The sequence below is a fragment of the Typopeltis vanoorti genome, chromosome 5 (assembly GCF_054136105.1).
Source record: "Typopeltis vanoorti isolate ZY-2024b chromosome 5, IOZ_Tvanoo_1.0, whole genome shotgun sequence".
Classification (NCBI taxonomy): Eukaryota; Metazoa; Arthropoda; class Arachnida; order Uropygi; family Thelyphonidae; genus Typopeltis; species Typopeltis vanoorti.
The window spans coordinates 97465094-97488104 of record NC_143553.1 but is presented as its reverse complement, the minus strand read 5'-3'; the positions used below and the strand labels follow the sequence as shown (position 1 = coordinate 97488104).

Below are 23011 nucleotides of genomic sequence, written 5' to 3'. Positions count from 1 at the left end.
ACCAAAACCCAGAAATTCATCTCCGGAGCTAAATGAAAAGACACCTCTTCTAAATCAGAATCTGAGTCCTCATACAACAAATTGTCCTCTGTACCATCCAATGCATTACTAATGCTACACTTCTTAAATGATTTACCCACTCACAAACTTGCGAAATGCTAGGCCTCTTCCTTTTTCGTGATGGCGTAACCTCAAAATCTGAAGGCTGCATCCAGCTGTTCCACTTCTTCATAAATCCCTTAAATGGTTTATTAATACAGACATCTAAAGTTGAAACTGACTAGTTAGACCTCCTAGAATTACAGCTGAGTTTTCAATTCTTGAGTTTATTTGTAACATCGTCTGTTCTGTGAGAACGAAACTGATCCCACACTAGCATGGCAGGCTTCTTCACCAGTCCACCAGAGTGCCTAGACCAAATTTTATCTATCCATAACTTCATTCCTCCTCCATCCATCCAGCCTTTTGTGTGAACATGTACAAACACTCCTTTAAGCAGTTTTTCTTTGGGTAGCGTCTTCCTTTTAAAAATCAATAGTGGCAGCAATTTTGTCCCATCAGCACAGCAGGAAAAAACAACCATGTAGTGAGTTTTTTTTGTGCCCTGAAGTTTTAATAGTAACACTTTTAGTGCCCTTGGAATCTACAGTTTTGTTTGAGGGCACATCAAAAGTCAACGGAACCTCGTCCATGTTTCCTATTTGCGCAAGTTAAAAATTTTCTCATTTCCTTGCGTTAACGACAAATTGATGAAATTCAATCATGTTTTCTTCATATTCAGCTGGCATCTTTTGTGATATTTTTGTTTTAGTCTGCATACATAGCTGGTTTCTCTTCATGAATCTTGAACACCATGATGTTGATCCAGTAAAGTTGGCGATCCCTCTGTTAGTGGCTATCGCTTTTGCTTGATGAATAATCATTTTTGTAGACACTGAAAGTCCCACTTTTCTGTGGTCTAAAATCCAAGTATTCAGTTTTGCCTCAAGTTCTGGCCATTTTGCAGTTCCACTTCGTAGGTTATGTTTACTGAGTTTCTTTTTTTAAATCCTCTTCCTGATTCTGCCAAGTTCTTATAATTTTCTCAGTTGGGGTGGTCTGAAATGCCTCTCTGCAGCCCTCTTTCCATGCATACACAATCACACGTAGCTTGTATGCAATATTGTAACAATGGCGATGTTTTTCAGCCATAATTTGCCAAAAAATTTAGAGAAAATTTAACGGCAGAAATTTATCACCATTCACAACTGCAACAACAATTGGAAAGTTTAAACGAACAGGATACAGCTGTGATCGTCTATGACAGCACATGCACATCCACTGAACTCTACATCAGTGTTTCTCAAAGTCTGGTACACGTACACCCGGGGCTACGTGAAAGAACTGGAATGCTCTCACACACACACACCGCAAGGAAGCAATAAAGAAATCGCGTAACTCGGAAAAGATAAAATTTCCAGAAATGAAAATAATAAAAAACTGAGTATTGGCATATAAGATGCACCCTGTTTTTCAGACCTATTTTAAAAGAAAAAAAAGTGCATCTTATATGGTATATACAGGGTGTTCGGGATAAATTTGACAGTTTCGTAAGGAAAAAGAAAATCTTCTTTGTATCTATTAAATTTAATGAATTGACAAAAAAACATTACGGGCAGAGTTAATTACAATACTATCAACAAGATTTACTCAAAATAACCACCATTAGCATCGATCACAGCTTCAATTCTGCTTCGGAACCTCGAACAAGCTGATGCTACAGTCTCCCTGGGAAGGGCCGCAAAAACTGTTTTAATTTTATCCATTAACTGGGCTTTTGTATTACTGGAAGTGCGATTGGTGTCTTTTTCAACTGCGCCCCATACAAAATAATCCATGGGGTTAAGGTCTGGGGAGTTTGGAGGCCAAACATTTGGACTGGTGAAGTCGTAGAAATTTTCAGACAACCATTTTTGACTTTTCCCAGAGGTGTGGCAAGGGGCCGAATCCTGCTGCCATACATACGGCCTACCATTGGCTACCCTTGTTATCCAGGGCTTGACTACAGTTAGCAACTCCACGAACAAAGCCCGAATTCCAATGCCAGGGTTCTTCAACACCTGTTCCTGCAGATTTGCGAGGAATTCTGCTGTACGAACGCAATCAGATCGTCTGCTAGGGATCTTTCTTCTTGCTACATCCTCGTAGTCACCATTGCAAGTCTCTAGTTCATGCCTGATTGTTTTTACTGTATTCAGGGAGCATTGGGCAGCAGTCGTAATATCCTTATTTTGATGACGGGCACGAATCATCATGATACAAGTTATTCTCTTCCATGATTCAGGTGGGTTCCTTTCTGACATCTTGTATATGAATGAAGAAGGGTCCAAACTTTTAAATGAAGAGAAGTGTGTGTTAATACATGTAACTTACGGAAAAATATAATTAATTATAAATATGTCAAATTTATCCCGAACACCCTGTATATCACAGTACCTAATTGTGTCAGCCCTGTGTATTGGTATAGCAGCAGACTGCTATAAGTTTCACTTCTTTTAGCAAGCACAAGCAGTTATCAGTGCAACAGACATGTGAAGAGTGAAAAAGGTCACCTAATCTGTTGAATCCCAATTTTAGTTCCATTCGAAGAGTAAAACCTGGATATGATGAAAGCAGCATAAATTAGTGGACATCTGCAGAGTTCCATCACTGTAGACCAGGGGGTTGGGAACCTTTTTGAACCAAAGAGCCATTCCACCAAAAAAATTTATTAAAACAAAACTTTGGGAGCCGCAACTTCAGTTCGATTTTTTGGTGACTCATAGTTGCAGTTTGTTCAAACTTATGTAAATTTGTTTTTAATTCAGTACTTCCAGATATCAAATACCACTTTTATGTTTGCATATAAATTTTTTATATGTTCAATAAATAAAACAACATTAAGTTTGATTAAGTTAGTTTTTAATCACAAAACATGTTTAAGTAAGTATAATATTGAAAAAAAAATCAGAATTTGTATTGCAAAAAGAATTAGTCCGAACAAAAATACAATATTATGTATTTTAATAGATATTGATTGTTTTAATTTAAAATTTACTAATGAGACTTTTGATTTTGCATCTTCTCGGCCAATTTACTTAAATCTGGATTGTATGTCATGCACTTTAATAATAATTCAGCTTTCAAACTTTCATCAGTCAATTTGTTCCTATACTTAGTTTTAATGTGATTCATTGAAAAGAGATTGTTTGCAATTGTACGTTGAACTGAAAAGAGTCAAAACCCCAAAAGCAAGTCGCCTGGTATTTGAATAATTAGTTGGGAAAGAATCCAACATTTAAATATAATTTCCTGTGGTGTTTCTTCCATAGTTTCCTCATTTTCTTCAATTTGTGCTACCATTTCCTGAAGTTTTTGTACCCAGATGCTTTTATTCTTAATTTCCAGAAGCTAAAGCTCCATTTGTAGTTCTGCAATTGATATTCCTGAAAAAGCTTCAATATCTATTAATTTTAAATTGCAATTTAACGGATGTAATATAAATTTCATCATCTCCTGATGTTTTTTAAAATCCTGAAATCTGCTTATAAATGAATCTAAAATTACAGTAATCATTTCAGCGAATATTTTGCAATCAACTTTTTGTTGATTTAAATTCAATCTATAAATTTTTAGATTTTCAAAATATATAAATTTGTCTTCAGTAACACTTCGAAAAACACTTAGTTTCTGTTCAAAAGTAAGGACTTCCTCTAGTAATTGTAAGGCTGTGTTTCCCTTCCCTTGCAACTTCAAATTTAGCTTATTAAAATGTTCTGTCATATCAAGGAAAAAACAAAAATTTTGTATCCATTCAGGATTGCTGAGAAGTTCCACATGATTTACATTATCATTTTTAGTGGTTAAGAAAACTTACTTCTTTTAAGCACTGAAAAAAACGTTTTAATGCTTTTCTTCTTGCTAACCATTGTGCAGATGTAAATGTCACTAAATCTTTATGTTGACTACCTAATTCCTTCAAAAATGTGTCAAAAAGTGTGATTTTTGATACCTGAAATCGGATGAAATTGATCATTGGCACAACAACATCCATCACTCTTTTTAGTTGTGGTAATAATCCCTATGAATTTGCAACTAAAGCTTCTTGACGCAAAATGCAATGAAATGAAATAACTCCATGTGGAATATGAGTGGAGAATAATTTAAAAAAACCCTTATATGGCACACCTTCTACTTTGAATCGTAGAAGGTGTGCCATCGGTCGCAATGCATACTATATTATTGATATTTATATTTTTATTCTCTAAACTTGTTAGAAGGTTTTCTGAAATATCTTGACCTGTAGTGTAATTTAAGTGTTAGCAGATCAAGAAGTTCCTCTCAAATACCGGAAGATGTGATATACAGGGTGTTTCAATAAGAATGTCCTGATTTGAAAATTTTATATCTCTGCAACCACAAACGAATGCTATTTGTACCATTTGTAATTGTGGTGAGTGAAACTTTAGACCTTACTTCATATTTGGTAATTTATTTTGTAACTGTACCACATTTCATTATTAAATATAATTATTTGAAATCGGGTCATTCTTTTTGAAACACCTTTATTTAACCATCAAGTAGCATTGTGCCATATTGGAAATATCAGTTGATTCATCAACCACAATAGATATAAAATGAATTAATATCCATAATTTGCATATTTGAAACTTCTGCAGAAATTGTTACAATCTGTTCCTTGACAGTTCTAGCTGAAAGAGGTAAATCTTTAATTTTTTTACGTATCTCATCCTTATTTTTCATATCCTTAAATAGAATTTCAGAGACATTATAAATGCAATTTTTTAGAAAATCACCATCAGTAAAAGGTTTTCCGGCTTTTGCTATTTCAAGGGATAACAAAAAATTTTCTGAAGCCATGTTTTCTTTTGTAATTCTTCAATAGCTTTTTTCTATTATCACCCTCAGGATATTTTTTTACTGAAGTCTAAATGTTTTCCTCAAAAATGTTGTTCGACATTACTTGATTTGTTATTTTGAAGTCGTAGATGGCAAATTAAGCATTGCGGATTTCCATTTACTTCTGTAAATTCAAAATTCACATTTTATTGAATCCTCTGTTTTCTTCAGTTATTTTTATTTGTATGGAACTCATATTAGGAGGGTTATTATCAGAAATTTACTGGCAAGTAAAAACACGAATTCAACATAATAACATAATAAAAATTAATTTGTGCATAATATTACCTGACACTAAATTAAACACCAGTTTAGTACCACAATAAATAAGTTAACTAACAGAATATTTATTTTGACAGTTAAAATCCATATGTATCTAAAAACCATGGTGTTTAACAGGACAGCTGATCAATTAGTTCAAATTTTCGCTGTGGCGCTAGTTACCTTAGGCATGCATAACACGTCACATGCATAATATCTAGCGCCACGAACAGGCCATATCAAAAAACAATATTTAGTTGTTTGTATTAATTATGTATATTTTAATTCAATATAAAAGAGCCACACTTTGTTCAGCCAAGAGCCACATGCGGTTCCGGAGACCCCGGTTCCCAACTCCTGCTATAGGCTAATAGCAGTGTTCTGATGAATTCCATTGGTCCAGATGTCTGAGTGACATAGCAGTCAGTTGTTCCACTGATATAATGTTTGAAATGTATTTAATAGTTAAACATTGTTTTGTTTCTGATTGAGGACATTCCTTCATGTTCACATTTTACCCATCTGTTGCTGACTACTTTCTGATCTAGCAGAGTCAAGTACATGTCATTTGCACTGACAGTATATTTGGAGATGTACTGTCATGATAGATTTAGGCTGTTTCAAGGATATAAAGGAGGAAGATGGAGGGGGGGCAGGGGGGTATTACTCTCATTTTTAGTTAGGTGTATTTAATAAATTGGCTGCTCGCCATACTTGGTGATGAAGAAAGTTTATTTTTCATGTGGTTAGACTATAATAAATTTAGTTTAATCCTTTATCCAAGTGTGAGCAAACAAAGTTTGCTCACACTTGGATAAAGGATTAAACTAAATTTATTATCGCCATACTTGGATATGCCAGTGAAACTTGTTGGTTTTGAAATATCCTCTAGTAGTTAAAACTAAATTTATTTATCAAATATAAGTTAAGTACTAAAGAGCAAAGTGAGTTATCTTATAATGTTTTTGTAAGCTGTTTTTTCATGTTTCATGTGTATTTTGGTTTAACATATTTAGTTTACCACTTGAAACGGAATGATTTCTCTCTCTCTATCTGATGCATTAGTTTTTTTTTTTTTTCGGAAAGGAAAAAAAAAAAATACAGAATTATAGAAATACTGAGTAGTCATTTGCATTGACCTTGTTCATACAACTCAAATGCCCAAGTAATATCTGTGGATAATTGGAATTCAAACAGTGGAATTAGATCTAGCACTCAGTAGCAGAAGTGTTTTATAAATAAATTTAAAAATACATATTTACTTGATGTAACTAGGACAACACTACTTCTTCTCATGGCAAACATCTTAGGGTATTCTATGCGGGTTGGAAAGACAGACTTGAAATTTGGAATGAGACTTCTGCTTCATCATCTGATATATATATATTTTAAGTAAATCTTATAATATTAATTGTGGGACAGCTTAGCAGCACTTTTCTCACAAGCCACTCTTTGTCTCTATTTTTGAGTCTCACAGGAGTTATTACTTAGAGTTATTACTTCATGTGATGTATATTCATTACTTTCTCACAAATCAATAGTTTTTGAAACTACTGATTTGGGAGCAGAAAGAATTTAATTTTCTTTTTATAAATTTCAATATCCTAGGTACACTTTTCCTCCATGCATGAATTCACTTTGAAGTGCACATCATACTATGTAGGTGTTTAATAATGACTCCTTTATAGATCAGTGTTTTTCAAAATAAATAGACTGATGGAAACACCAGGAGCACTTCCTTTTCTTATAATCAAGTATGTAGTTGGCTCCCTAACAAACACCATTTTAACACAGCATTTCACTCGCTATAACAAATTATCCAAGAATAATTTTAACTAAAGTCACATTCTTTGAAAACTGATGATATTTGATGTTTTAATTAAACATCAGATAGATATCACCTACAGTAGACTCTCGACTATCCGGAGCCCGGATTTTATCACGGAGAATTATAATAATACAGTAATTCTCCATGATAAAATGAGGAATACGTACTGTAATTTATTTTGCCAAGGTGTTGCAAGCAGGGATCTGCTACACTCCTCCTACATGCTGTGTGCATAACACAAGTTGAGACATGCAAAGTGCGGATTTCGTCAGTTGTGTATCGGATGTTCACAAGTGCGGAATACATTTGCCACTGTTCCTGGTTACGTTAGTAAATTGGTGTTTAGTGTGCTTCGTTGTTTTTTTATTAAAGATTACAAAATGGGTGATAAACAAAAAAAGGTTATAGTGACTATGAAAGAGAAACTACGCTCTATAAAGCGACTAGATTCTGGGGTAACGGCAGAAACTATTGCTTCGGAGATAGGAGTCGGGAAAAGTACAGTTGGAGACTGGAAGAAAATCGAGCAGAAATTGAAAAGTGGTGTGCTGCCCAAGCTAGTGGAAGTGGAATGAAAGTAAGAAAAACGATGCTGAAAGGTAAGCATAAATAAGTTGAGGAAGCTTTATTTTTGTGGCATGAACACTTAAGAGGAAAAGGCTTGCCTGTTACTGGGTCAATATATTGCAGGAAAAAGCATTGCAATTTAAGCGACAAATACACGTAGAAGGAGAAGATTCAGAATTTAATGCCAGTGATGGATGGTTAGATCGGTGGAAAAAACGATTCAGTATTCACCAGATTACCATAGGCGGGGAGGCTTTATCCGCTGATAAAGAGGCTGTACCTTTGTTCAAAGACTATCTTTTTAAGCTTATTGAAAAGGAGGGATTTTCTGGGGAGCAGTTGTACAGCTGCAGTGAGACCGGTTTAAATTATAAGATGCTCCCTACAAAAACACTTGCATCAAAAAAAAGAAGCCGCTGCACCAGGATACAAGAAAAGCAAGGAAGAGTCACCATCTTGGCTTGCAGTAATGCAACCATCTTAGGCTTACATTAATAGGAAAATCAAAGAAACCTAGAGCTTTTAAAAAACTGAAAAATCAGGAATCACTACCCCTATATTATACACATCAAAAGAAAGCATGGACGAATTCAGAAATCTTTAAAACCTGGTTCCAAAATGAATTTGTACCGACTGTAGAAAAACATTTGAAAATCAACAATTTGCCGAGAAAAGCTGTGCTGCTACTTTGATGTCTCCATCTCACAGATGGAGACATCAAAGCTTTATTTTTACCACCCAATGTGACTGCTGTTTGTCAGCCGATGTACCAGGGCGTCCTTGAAATGCTAAAGAAAAGGTATCGTCGGCGTTTTCTCAGTTCATTGATATCAGCAATTGATAATAATGAAGGCTGCATAACCAGTCTGAAAAAGATTGACTTGCTAGATGTCATAAGGTGGTTGGCCAAAGCATGAGAAGAGATTCGAAACATATCACTTGTAAAGTCTTGGAAAATTCTTTTGGACCATGAAGGTGGACATTTCAACCTTGAACTCGTGTGTGAAACCGAAGTGGAAGATGAAAATGATAAACTTGTTTCGTTGCTCAAAAGTGTACCGAGCTGTGACGATGTCAATGCAGAGGACATTACAGAATGGATGTCAAATGACGAAGTTGATGAAGTAACTGACAACGATATTGTGGAAATGGTGACACAGGGGGAAGAAGAGGAGGAGGAGGCATCCTTAGATGCCTCCTCCTCCTCTTCTTCTTCCCCCCTGTGTCACCTCTTCTTCTTCCTCTTTCTCATTCCGAATGTGGGATGAGATTTTTCTCATCCCACATTCGGAAGGGTTCAAGACGATTGAGGCAGCGCTGTAGTACATTAGTGAGCTGGAGGAAGCGACGCCAGCTGATATCATCTGCTTGTGTAAGTGGAGGGACATTGCACTGCAGAAGAGGGCTAAAAGGGTGAAGCAGTCATCTATCAAGGACTTTTTCAAAAACTAAAAACTGTAAGTTTCGACTCATCTTAGGCCTACCTTTTCACACAAATGTGAAAAGGTAGGCCTAGAACTCTGGCCTATCAGGCTTTTGTGTTATCTGGTCTGCCCTTCCGCCACATTAGGCCAGATAGTCAAGAGTCTACTGTATATAAGCTGACAGACATACTTGCCTAACATCTATTCAACAACATTGAAGTGAAATAACCTCCATTATTTTCAAGAGAATTGAGGTAAGATGAGTGAAATGAATTTGACAGGTGTCTTTTTTCCTTATAAGGAAAGATAAAAGACACCTATCAAATTCATTTCATTCACCTTACCTCAATTCTCTTGAAAATAATGGAGGTTATTAACAATCAACTTCACTATCAGGAGGTCTGCCAATTAATTAGTGATAATCAATATGGTGATTACTAATTAATTAATGATCACCACTACTCCACAGAAAATGTAATCAGTCTTACACATTAAATCACAACCATGGAAAAGTTTGGAGAAACTTGTGGTCACTTGATATTTTTGAGGCATTTGATTGTGTCTGGTATAGAGGCCTAACTAAGCTAACATCTTTATTTATTTAATTTTTTTTTTGATTTTCACATTCTTCCTCCCTTTACATAAATCTCTCACTAACCTCGAATCATATATGTAATTTTGCTGAAGATAGTACACTTTGTTGCTGTTCTTCACTGAAACACCATAGTGTTCAAGTAATTCAGGTTCAATGTATTCCATCCCTTCACTATTCTCCATTGAGATGCAAATAGCAGATTTTATTGCTATTGGAACACAAATCCTGTCTTATTTCTCAAAAAAAAGATCTGACTTGATTCTGCTCTTATTTTTGGGAATGTTGCAGATATTTCCAAAAGGGAATATTCTAGTCAAAATTAGTTTTTTCCTCATTGGACTGACATTCATGCCCAGACGATATTGTCACAAACACATCACATCCTTAGCCTCCTGGAGGGGAGAAAAAAAAAAGCATGGCCTCTTTCATTCAGAATGCTACCTCTCTGTCTCCTGCACCACTCTTAAAACTGTAAATCAAAAATTTACCAAAATTTCATAATAAGGTGACTCCTTTCAAAAACTCCCTCCAGTTATTTTTTTATGCATGCATTTTGTTTCTGTATTATGTCTTTTTTTTTTTTTATAGATATCTTTATGCACATTTCTGACAAATTGGCCACCACTATTCCTTCATTTTCATCATGATCAAGTTGATGATGAAACTGGAGGAATAGTGTCCTGAAGGGACAGGACACTATTCCTCCAGGATACTATGATAGTACGACATGAAAAGTTTACATTATAACTACCTTCCTATTGATCATTATCCTCCAATGTGATCTGTTATCGGTTAGGGCTTCAGTATTCTCAGATATAATATTGCTGTCTTCCTCTGGGTCTCTTTCCTGCTATTCTAGCATCAAACACTTTTTGCTAACCTTTTATCTTCTATTTTATATAAGTGAGAATGCCACATTAGATCAGCTCTGCTCTCATTCCTGATTGTTAATAGTGTTAGCTTAACCCCTAATATCCACATTTTTAATATGGTTGTAAGATTGATGTTGTCTATTCACTCCCCTAATTTTTTTCAGTTTTCATATCTTGTGATCTTTCATGAAATGTTTTATTTCTAACCAAGCTCTTAGACCCACATGTTAAAATTGGTCTGAACGCTGTCTTGCATATAACTAGTTTAATGTCTAATTTCTCTTGTATACCACATAAATTTCTTCATTTGACTTCCTACCATACCAGCTTTAATAATTTTGTTGTCTATTTCCATATTTAATTGTGCCTAAATACACAAAGGCTTTTAATTGTTCTGGCATTTTCCATTCAAGATGCAGTTGATGTTTTCAATGATCCTGCCTATTTTCATAGTATTTGTGTTATTTTCATACCAAAATTGGATCAAACCAGCTTTATGTTCTGTTATTATTAGAATATGTTCTGCAAAATTTCATAATGAACATTAACAAAATAGTATATAAAAAAATGACAAAGCAGAATGACTAATGAACTAGTGATATACAGATATTTTTTTGAAAAGAAACTAATTGTATTTATTTGCAGAAATACAGGACAAACACTATCGTGTAGTATTAACTCAACAGCCTTGGGAAATGAGCTGCTTATAGTGGTGCATTAATAAAATCATTACCAAGTATCAAGATGGCATTCACAGCAGTACATATGCTTGCAGGGAAAAAGACATGACCATAGTATTCTAAATGAACAATATTCATACTCATGTGGTATTGAGTGTGTTAAAGTTCCATACTATATTGCATGTTTGAAAATAGAATAATTGGCAAATTGTGAAATTGACTGAGATTGTTTGAAGAGTAAATGGTTGTTTGTTAATTAAAAAGAAAGTGGTTGTTTGAATGCATGAAAACTGTGTTTGACAAACATGGCCATAAGTCCAGGAAAAAACTATTAAATATCTGTATCAAATTCATTTAGTGGATATAGTAATATATAGGCTGCTAAAAACTAAATTGAAATTGTCGTAGAACTGAAATGCAGCAATCCTGTAGCAGCAGACAAAATTTTACTTTTGGACATTTCTCTGAAATAGAGGAAAATTCTTTTGTTCTGAACACACGAATCTCACTTTCAGTTTTAGTCAACTTAGCAAGCAGTGCATACAGAAATCTGATGTGGAATAACAGAGATGCAGTTACTCTACCTTGCTCAATGCAATATGCTGTTCTTTTTTAACCTCTATTTTTTGGAGCTGTTTTTCTTAGCAACACGATGAATGCTGACTATTCTCTTTAGCATATAGCTTCTCTCATTTTTGCAGGACACAGATATTTAGTTTTGATGAGGCTTTTTTCTGTGGATGGACTTATTATTATTCCCTACTTTCATGGAGGTTGTTTTTCTTCACAGGATTGCTATTTGAAACTTTTGGACCTGATACAGCATATTGTAGTGTGAGATATTCTAATGGTTATTTGCATGACCTGGCTTGAATCAATTTTCTGCATGTTTGAATATTGTTCTTCAGTCCATGCTTTCCAGATTTTGACTTCTATGATTTGTTTTAATCAATCTTTCTAAATTGCTTGCAAAAACAGTTCTTACACTATGGAAAAATTAAAGGAGGAAATTTCACTAGCAAAAATGATCAGCATATAAAAGTCTATCTGGGGTTATGCAACATTTTCAACTATAGATGATTTCAGATGCCAACAGTTAATTTATTAAATATTTCACTTGACTTTCATTTTCTAATGACTGCTGGGGTCTCAAATGAAGGTGGTAGTGCTTTCTGGAAACTTTTTTCTATTTTTATTTATTTTTTTATACCTGTTCTAAACAGAAAAGTGAAAAACCACCTGCAATTAACAGACACATCATACTTGTTTAATGTCTTTTATATCCTTATGTGATTCCAAAGAACTAAATCACTCCAAGCCTGCTGTCTGTTGAAATAGACATTAAACACATTGATATGCACATTTAATTTTCTAAATAAATACAGTCATGCCCCGACTTACACTATCCCAACTTCCACGAATCCGGAGTTATGCGGTTTCTTATATGTACATATTCCCGTCCCACTTCATGCCTCACCACTAGTCATATCTTTCCGACGCCAGCTGCATTCGCCAGTGTCACACATGCTGTGAACAAGCACTGACGTGTTTCACGCAGTCTCCATTCATACATGATTTTTATAATCTACAAACCTTGCGATCGTTTAATGTTATGTTCTTGATAAAAATTTTATCACATAAAAAAATAATAAAGTCGTCCAAAAGAAGCAAGTCCAATTCTTCTACAGCTAGCAAGAAAAGAAAAGCATTGACTTTGGAAGCAAAACTCAACACCATTAAGGATTTTGAAGGCGGAATGAAAATTTGTGAGCTAGCAAAGAAGTTTGATCTACTGGAATCCACAGTGAGAACAATCATAAAAGAAAGGTTTACAGATTTTGGAGGACACACATTCTAATAAGGAATGAATTGTAGCCATAAAGCAAGGAATAAAAAAAATCATTAGCTTGCTATGAAGAAATTTTGCATGACAAGAAAAAGACATTATGCCATCAGACGAATCTGTTTGATTTTATGAAACCATTGACATCGAAATAACTTTCTTTTTTTTATGTACGATAAACTACAATTGTGATTATATTTCTTAAAAAATATAGGTGTTTTTGTAAACCTTTAGTCCCAATTGTATGTTTGTATATATAAATTACATGCAAAATTATACCCCGAGTTATGCTCTTTTTATTGGTCCCACCTACCGCGTAACTTTGGGGTATGACCGTATAAAACCCAAGGATTCAAGAAATGAACTATACTTATATATCATAATAATGACTCTATAATGAATTAAAACTAGTCCAACAGAAGTATAAATTCTAGTGTTTATTCCATGCAAGTACTTGTGAATATATGCACACCACGATTAATCTAAATTTGTACGATTAAGTTTTGATTGTAAATTAAAATGTGATTATAAAAATCTTTCAGGTGGAAAGATAACAAGGCAGTGTAACTCAGTAAAGGTGATTGACAGTAATGGAAACATTTTTAATTTTCATTCTGAAAATGCTCATAATGTTAATGATGTTCTTCAGCCTATGTGGGATCATTTCAATGAGGTTGGTAAAATGTGTGTGTGTGTGTTCTTTATTTATTTCGAAATAAATAATCTTCAGATTATTTGCAAAGTAAACACTGCGTTTTCTTGTTTGTTCTAGATCTTGGTTGGCTGACCAAGTACTGTGTGACCACAGATGTGAGACCCCCTCGATACCTCTGCACATGGCAGAAGGCGAATTCATTCCGATAATAGAGTAATCAATGCGTTTCATGGGATGAGTGTTTATTATTATACATCAGAAAATTAGCTTTTCTTTTATGAAAATTCTAGTTTTTAAAGTGGGAACTATTTTGCTTGTACAACAGTTGGAAAATTTTACGTATGAAACGTGATTTTGCATGTTGGTAATAAATTCATACATTGTCTTATTCCCTTCAACATGAATTGACTCCTCTTGGCACATCACCAGCCACTGGTCTCACATCTGTGGTCGGACAGTAGTTTAGAGTATCTGAAAGCAGAAAGTAATACTTAGTAACATCTTCTTTTCTATTTACCAGAGATAGTAATTCTGAATGCTTTTTCTTTATTGTTGAATGTTGCCTGGATAAAGCTTCCATGAGCATTTACTTGGGAGCAGTGTAAATTTTATTGCGAAAAAAATTTTTTTTCATGCAGATTTCTAGTGTTTTCATTACTGCATCTCTAAACTTATTAAGTGTTTCTACTTGTAGACCTTGCTGCCAAAATATCGAATACAAGAAAAAAAGTTTAACATTCTGGAACTTTTGCAACTATGTTTTCTCACCCACCCATCAGGAAAATCAACAACTGTTGATTCAAGGAGTATACATTCTGTTAAGTGCAGAATTGAACATGTTTTCAAATTTCATTTTGGGGCAGGGAAGATCTGAAATTATACTTCAGACTGCTATTAAGTGTAGATTTTAATTGTTTTAGAAGTAGATAATCAAAAACAGAAGCAATATAGTGAACTTTCCTAGGGGCTTAAGGAATAATTTTTTGTGAATGGCTTCCTCTAACGAATTTCATTTAGCATTGCATTTAGGCTATGGGATTTTGGCAGTTTGTTATAGTGAGAGTTTGTTATAAAATGTTCTGTGTTTCTATTATGAATTTCTACTACCCTGCTTTATCTTCTTTGTTTTTCCTTATTTAACACTTCGTAAATGGTCGACTGCCACCATTTATTTATTTCTATTAGATCCTATATCCTCATGCTCTGTAGTCTAACAAATTTATTTGCTTTACGACTGTGCCAGTTTGACTATGCATTGATTGTGAGATTATATGATTTTAAACTAAAGGCAAAAGCACATATTGTTTGTATTCCCTGCTTATATTAATCCTTACCTTAAATTACTCATGGCTTAATTATTGATCACATAAACTTCTACTTTAAGCAGGTTCGAAATTTTCAGGATAGTGCATTGACAGAATCAGTCCAATGTTCACAAATCGTTTAATTAAAAAGGTATATTTACAGTATGATTCTCACACATACACACACACATATATATAATTTAAACTTAGTTCTAATTTCCTTCCCTTAAAGCTAATTCACAATCTTTAATATTCTGCTAATCATATATACATTAACTAACAATAAAGCATACCTTGGGTAACCTTAGTTGAATATCAATTTACATTATCTTATTGCACCCATAAACAGAGATACTTGATGTACACTCTTGTTCGAAATTATCACACATATAACTACTTGTAATTCTTGTTCAGCACCGCCTTTTACATGAATCTTGTTCACATGTAAGTGCTCTTTCTTTCTTTCTTTCTGCTGCTCGCTCTTGATTTCCTGCCAAATTTCTTCCTTGTCCAAGTCGTCAATTATTCCATGCCCTATAGCACCCTTAACGTGGCAGCAATGTGCAGCTCTTTCCTTTCGATTCCCAACAGCAGACGTCGCATTGCGGTGGACCCAGGTAGAAGACTCAGAGACCTCTGATGCTTCTCTTTCAATTACCGGCAATGAACTTCACGTGGCAACAGATCCAAGTAAGAGAGGGTGAAAACCCTAAGACAAACGACATTTCTCTTTTTATGCCCAACAGCAGACCTTAGGTGCTAGTAGACCCAGGTAAGAGAAGATTTAGAAAACCCTAAGACAAACGACACTTCTCTTTTGATGACCAACAATGGACCTTACATTGTGGTGGCAGTGGACTCAGGTAAGAGAAGATTTAGAAAACCCTAAGACAAACAATGCTTCTCTTTCGATGGCCAGCAATGGATCTTATGTGGTGGTGGACCTAGGTAAGAGAAGATTTAGAAAACCCCAAGACAAACGACACTTCATCTTTTGATGACTGACAATGGACCTGGTAAAAGAAGATGAAAACTCTACAACAAAGTCCTTCTTGCCATCTTGCCTTATATAGGCCCGGACTTCTGTTGTGCACATGTGCATGTTTCTCCAACTTTCTGTATATGGTCATGTTGACCTTCGGACATGATGACGTCATACTTCGCGCATCTTATAAAATTGCCATATATGTCAATTCTTAGAATTCTTCACTATTATTAGAATTAGACTTGCTGATTAGACACGAGTTAACAGCGTTACATGATGACGTCATGCACCACATTATTTTAACAAAGGCTCATTTGAGTTAACATTTCTCTAAATATATTCCTCTTAAAAAAACATGTAAAAGTGAACATAATAAGTTACATATCATGAGAGATTTTACAAGTTCATCGTAGTGATATTTGCTATAGTGAGAGTCGACTCTAAAACATGAAAGAAATATTGCTGAATATTTCACGAACAAAAAACTGTGCACTAAAAAATTAAATGAATAAAAAGAATACCAAGTCAAAAATTTGATATATCAGCTATAAAAGAATGAATTATTCATAATGTATTAAATTATTAAGAGTTTATAGGCAGGGTATTTATGGAATTTGAAGGTTTACAAAAACGAATCATTACTGCAAATTTTCAAATTAAAAAAAATTGTTCAAGTCTCTAAAGTGTAATTTAATGTTTTAACGAACAAAACTTTAAAAAACATTTGGAATTTATTTTAGAAATTAATCAAACACACCAAATTAAAAATAATAAATTTTTATTATTGTGTCATGGCTAAGCGAAAAAGGAAACTGCATTTACTATTAGCACAAAGCCTTAAATAATATGGATTTACCATCATCTTCGTAATCAAAATAAGTTCAAAATTAAGACAAATGACATTGAAATTGGGGGGGGGGGGGGAATAAAGTTTGGTTAAAACAGAATTGTACATAACCACAGTAGTAGTAATAATAATAATAATTATTATTATTATGTGAGACCTCCAGGAAGTCAAGGACTCATTGAGAGATGCTATAAATCACCAAAACTAGCTCTCATACCTTCCCTTAAATTCATTCATGTTAGATGCACTTACTACCCCCAAAAGGCAAACTATTCCACTCACTCACTATTTTATGAGAGGAAAACCTTGCTCTTATCCCTTTCTTGACTGCAAACAAACTTAACTTCCATGGATGTCCATGTGTTCTCTCCCACCTTCCATATAACAAAATATTTCATCAGATGATATCTTATAACACCCATTTAGAAGTTTATAGACCTCTATCTTATCACCCCCCCCCCTCTTTCTCCTGTTAACCAGAATCTGTTATCCACATACTTGCAATCTGAATTATAATCTAAATCCCATAATCCTGATATGATCTTTGTAACTCTTCTTTGTACCCTTTCCACAGCTTATTTATCCCCTTGGAACTTAGGAGAGAAAATCTGTACACAATAATCCAGGTGCGGTTTTATCAAGGCCTTATAAAGAGGAAAAATGGCTTCCTCATCCTTAAATGTCAAGGTTTGCTTTAGCATCGCAATTATCCCCCGAGGTGTACCTAAGGGTTTAGCCCTTAGGCCATTGTTGTTCAATCTGTGCATCATTGACAAACAATTGCACATCTGCTGCTAGACCCTTCTTAATGTTATTAATGTACAGATTGAACAACAATGGCTCAAGGACTGAACCCTGAGGTACTCCACTGGTCACCTTAAATCTGGCAGATTCACACCCACTGCATACCACTTTTTGATATCTATCTGTCAACCATCCACAGATCCAAGTCAAGAGTTTATATTCCAATCCAATCCCTTATTCTCCAGTTTATACAACAGCTTTTCGTGTGTATCCTATCAGATGCTTTCCAAAATCCAACATTATCATAGTTTATCCCTTCCCTTTATCCAACTGTTTGAGAAAGTTGTCTCAAACAATTCAATAAATTCCTCTTCATTCTTATCATGAGATTTCTTTTCTACCCAATCAATGTTTGAATAATTAAAGTCACCCATAATGGTCATTCGTTTGGTACCCATAAAGCTAAATTGGCGATGCATTTCTTCGTCCCCTGCAACTGAGCCACCAGATCTGTAGCAACACTCCACCATATATTTCATTCTGTTAGCCTCCACTTCACACCAGATAGCCTCAAACTTAATTAGATATTTCCCAAGAAAGTATTATATGATCAGACAGATATCAAAAAGTGGTATACAGTAGGTGTGAATCTGCCAGATTTAAAGTGACCAGTGGTGTACCTCAGGGTTCAGTTCTTGGGCCATTATTGTTCAATCTATATCTTAATGACATCAGTCAGGAATTATCATCAGATGTGCAATTGTTTGCTGATGATGCAAAGATAGGTAGGGCAATCAGGGATGCTACTGGTATTCAGCACTTACAAAATTATTTGAATGAGCTGGAAATTTGAGCAAACGAATATGGTCGTCAGTTTAATCTTAGTAAGTGTAAAGTTATGCAATCTGCGTGATTAGCATTCCAGCGATGTATTATATTAGCAGGGTTGTGCTACAAGAAACTGAAGAGGCAAGGGATCTTGGCATATTGGCGGATAGGAATTTAAATTTCAAAGTTCACATAGCAAAAGTTGGAAATACAACTCAGAGGATAATTGCGATGTTGAAGCAAACCTTGACATGTGAGGAAAAGGAAATCATTTTGCCTCTTTATAAGGCTTTGATAAGACCACACCTGGATTATTGTGTGCAGATTTGGTCTTCAAGGTTCAAAGGGAATAAAGAAGCTGTGGAAAGGGTGTAAAGAAAAGTTACAAAGATTATATATGGATTACGGATTATGGGATTTAGATTATGAGGACAGATTGCGAGTCTGTGGATTACCAGATTTGTCCCATAAGACTGGATGAATGAGGTTTTCCTCACTAGTGTTAGCAGAATTCAGTACATGGTTCGACAGTGCACTAGCTCTTGTTCTGCCATATGTGATGTCTCTTCTATGCTCCTCAAGACATAATTCAATGGATTTCTCTGTCTGGCCAAAATAAGGTTTATCGTAGTTGTGGCAGGATATTTGAGGTTGTGATGTTTTTGTTTGGGCCTACTTAGCAAGGAAATGGAGTTTCAGAAGAGAGTGAATGAAGTCTGGATGTTGTGTTTCTTAAGAACTTTGACCAATTTTGGCGAAACGGAGATGATGTATGGCAGGGATATGTGGCCTTTTTCACCATTTGTTTCTTCAGTATGGCGAGGAGGTAGATTGAAAAGTAACTTATTGTTTGCTTTGAATAACCATTTTGTTGAAAATTAGTATGAAGAAACTGAAACTCTTCGTTAATATCTTCTTTTTCATGCAGGAGTAAGCAATCACATTTGCCTAGCTTAGAGATAATACCAAGTTTTTGAGGTGGATAGTGATGGGACTGTGCATGGAGGCATCTGTTGGTATGAGTTGGTTTTCTGTAATTTGAGATTTTTAATTTCATTAAAATCAGAAATGCGAGCAAGTCTAACATCCAGGAATGGAAGAGCGCCATCAATCTCTAATAAGCAGTAAATTTGATATTTGGGCGTTGACTGTTGAGGTGGTCAAGGAAGTTCTTTAGAGATTCAGGACCGTGGCTCCAGATTAAAATGATGTCATTGATATATCTTTTCCACAATTTTGGTTTCAAAGGAAAGGAGTAGATAGCTTTTTCTTCAAAAGATTCCAAATATATATTTGCCAGTATGGGTGATAATGGGTTACCCATGGCTAAATCATATTTGTAAGTAATATCTTTTAACTGGAAAGTGAGTTAATAAAGACAACTTTTTTAAATATATATATGTATATATATAAAATTGATAAACAGAAGAAAAAAATCAGTCCATCCACAGGACAAAATGTACTATAGGTTTGCAGTTAACCTTTCGTGGGTGGACTTGGAGGCATTTTATAATTTAGACAGTCAACTTGAGCAAAATATTTTTTTAAGAGGTTGTATTAAAGTTAACGAAATAAAAAGAAGGCACTCGAAGGATAACAGTAAAATGCCAAGATCACGTTCTTTAACATATTATTTTCGAAATAGCCAAAAATATGATATTTATGTTTGCGAAAAATATTTTAAGGATACTTATCAGATAAGTGACCGACGAATATACGACTGTTGTTGTAAAGAACAAGTTTCGTCTTTGATTGATCGTCACGGTTGCCATGTTCCAGGCAATAAAATCGATGACACACGTTATAAAACATATAGACTCATTTCCCGCCTACACTAGTCACTACACAAGAGCTCACAATCCAAGATGAAAATATTTAAATCCAGACCTAAATATTAAGAAAATGTGTGAACTGTACATCGTGCAATGTGAAGAAGAAGATATAGTACCAGTGAAAGAAAAATATTACTACAAGGTATTCTCCACTAAATTTAATTTACATTTCCAGCAACCGTCTAAAGATACATGCCAAACTTGTGATTCTTTGCAAATAAAAATTCAGTCTTCGGATAGTGAGTGAATTTGGATGGCAAAACTTGAAAAGGACTCTCACTTACAAGAGGCTGAACAGGCTCGTAGTCATATAGCTGCAGATGGAATGGCAGCATCCGAAGAAAATTTTGTATTTTCTTTCGACTTAGAAAAAGCTTTGGCCTTTCCTAAACTTACTACATTGTTAGCTTATTATAAGTGAAATTTATATGTTTATAATTTCGGTTGCCACGATTTTAATAAAAATATAAGCCACGTGTTTGTTTGGCCAAAAACTGAAGGATCTCGCGTGTCTCAGGAAATTTCATCATGCCTAATAAAGCATAATAAAGACTTATGCTAAAAATTATGAAAAAATAATAACCTATTCAGATTCGTGTACCAGACAAAATAGAAATATCAAAACTGTCTTAAGTTTATTGAAATTGGTTCAAAGCACAGAAATAAAAGCTGAGTCAATTTGAAATGAGATTTTTGGTAAGTGGACATAATTATTTGCCTAATGATTCAAATTTTGCCATTATCGAGTCACATGCAAAAAAAATTCAAAACATTTTTCACCAGATGATTGGTACAATATAATCAAAACCAGTAAAAAGAAAGCACCATTTAATGTGGTTGAAATGATTCGTCAGGATTTTTTCTCAACAAATCCTTTAGAAAATTCTGTCATTAACAGAAAAGTAACAGGGTTACAAGTAAATTGGCGTAAAATGCACTGGATAAAATTAGAAAGGTCGAAACCCCACGTCATACAATTCAAATATGACTTTAACGAAGATTCAGAATTTCATGCCATTAATATAAGAAAATCTGTAGCAAGTAGACCACTAAGTCTGAAAAAAGTAGACCAGCCTTTCTTATATCCTACAGGTAGAACTGTGACAAGAGGAAAGATATGATGGACCTGTTGAAATTCATTCCTCCTATTAAACATGATTATTATAAAAACTTAAGAACAAATCGACATGATGGGACCTCAAATACAGCTTACGAAGACGACATCATGGTTTTAATGTTGTCTTTATCATCTCTAATTTCTTTTACAACACTTTTTCCTCCATTTCTGAGCTTCTACAACCTCCCGAATATCTTGCCACCTTCTTGATATTTATTTTCTGTGATCTTACCAGTCTTCTCATTACTTTTTGTTTTGCTAGTTTTACACAGTGTTTAGCTTTCTTACATTTTTCTCCGCATTCTCTAAGAGCAGCTTTTACAGATAAATTGCAGACTCGACTATACAAACATTGTATAGTCAAGTTTGAATCAAAAATCAAACAAATTTTGAAAAAAAGAACGAAATCTTGGAGTCTCAGTGGCAAACCCTGAAGAAGACATTGATTGATTCAGCTAGGAAGGTATGTGATGAAGTTGTCTGCAAGGATAGAAAAATAAGAACACACTGATGGACACAAGAAGCTAAAGATGCAGTCCTGGAAAAGAAGAAAGCATACCAAAAGTTCTTAGGAAATAAGTTGGCAGATGTCCTAAAAGAATACAGAGAAAAATGTAAGAGAGCTAAGCTCTATGTAATTGCAGCTAAACAAAATTCATGGGAAGACTTCGGTAAGAATATACAAGATAAATATCTTGAAGGTGGCAAAATGTTCTGGAGGCTGTTGAAGAAGGTTAGAAATGGAGGAAAGAGTACTGTAAAAGGAATCAAACATGATAAAGGTGAAATGAAAACTGAAGATAAGAATATTCTATATGTCGTGGGTAATGACCTTGAAAGACTGTTAAATGAATGGAGCAGTGACAGAACCATACTAGAAAATTTTCAAGAGAAAATCAAAGAGGAGTACGTATCAATACTTGAGGTAGAAAAAGCCGTCAAAAATTTGAAATGTGGAAAGGACTGTAGTAGATGATATTCGACCAGAAATGCTTGATTCTGGAGGTATAATAATTATTCAGGGTCTACAGTGCATGATTCAGAGGACCTGGTGAGTAGGTCGAATTCCCAATGATTGGTGTAAAGCTCTCATTGTACCCATCTCGAAAAAAAAAAAAAAAAGTGACGAAAACTAAATGTGAGAATTACATAGGAATTTTTCTACTAAGTGTTCCAGTAAGATTTATGCAAGCATTACTTGAAAAGAGGTTGAGAAAGATTGTGGAAGAGAAACTTGGAGAAGAACAAGCTCAGTTCATTCCAAATACAGGTTGTGAAGATCTGGAAAAGGCATATGACAAGGTCCCCAGAGAAAAGCTTTTCAAAATACTGCAATTATATGGGGTGAGTGGAACATTATACAAAGCAATATATAGTCTGTATTTAAGTTGTCAGTCAGCAGTTAGAATTGAAAGAAATACAGTAAGATAGTTTGATGTAAAATCAGAATTAAGACAAGGATGCACATTATCTCCACTCTTATTCATCATATATGGATCACATTATGAAAGAAAGTGACATCAAGCCTGATATTAGAAGTGGAGATGTCAGAATTAGCTCTTTGCTTTATGCAGATCATGTTGTACTCCAAAACACATCTAGTGCAAGTCTCCAGGATTCACTAACTAAATTGAATAACAGCTGTAGCAAATTTGGCATGAAAATCAGCAATAAAAAGACCACAATTGTGA

At 34.6% G+C, this 23011-nt stretch overlaps 1 protein-coding gene across 2 annotated transcripts in view; it reads left to right on the top strand.

The window, feature by feature from the left end:
• The window catches only part of SAK (polo like kinase SAK), a 319822-nt gene that overhangs the window by 238624 nt on the left and 58187 nt on the right, over window positions 1-23011 (top strand). For both annotated transcript variants that reach the window (XM_090392629.1, XM_090392630.1), the window contains one exon: window positions 13551-13681. In XM_090392629.1, the coding sequence (XP_090248755.1) occupies window positions 13551-13681 (131 nt within the window). The remainder of the gene's footprint in view (window positions 1-13550; window positions 13682-23011) is intronic.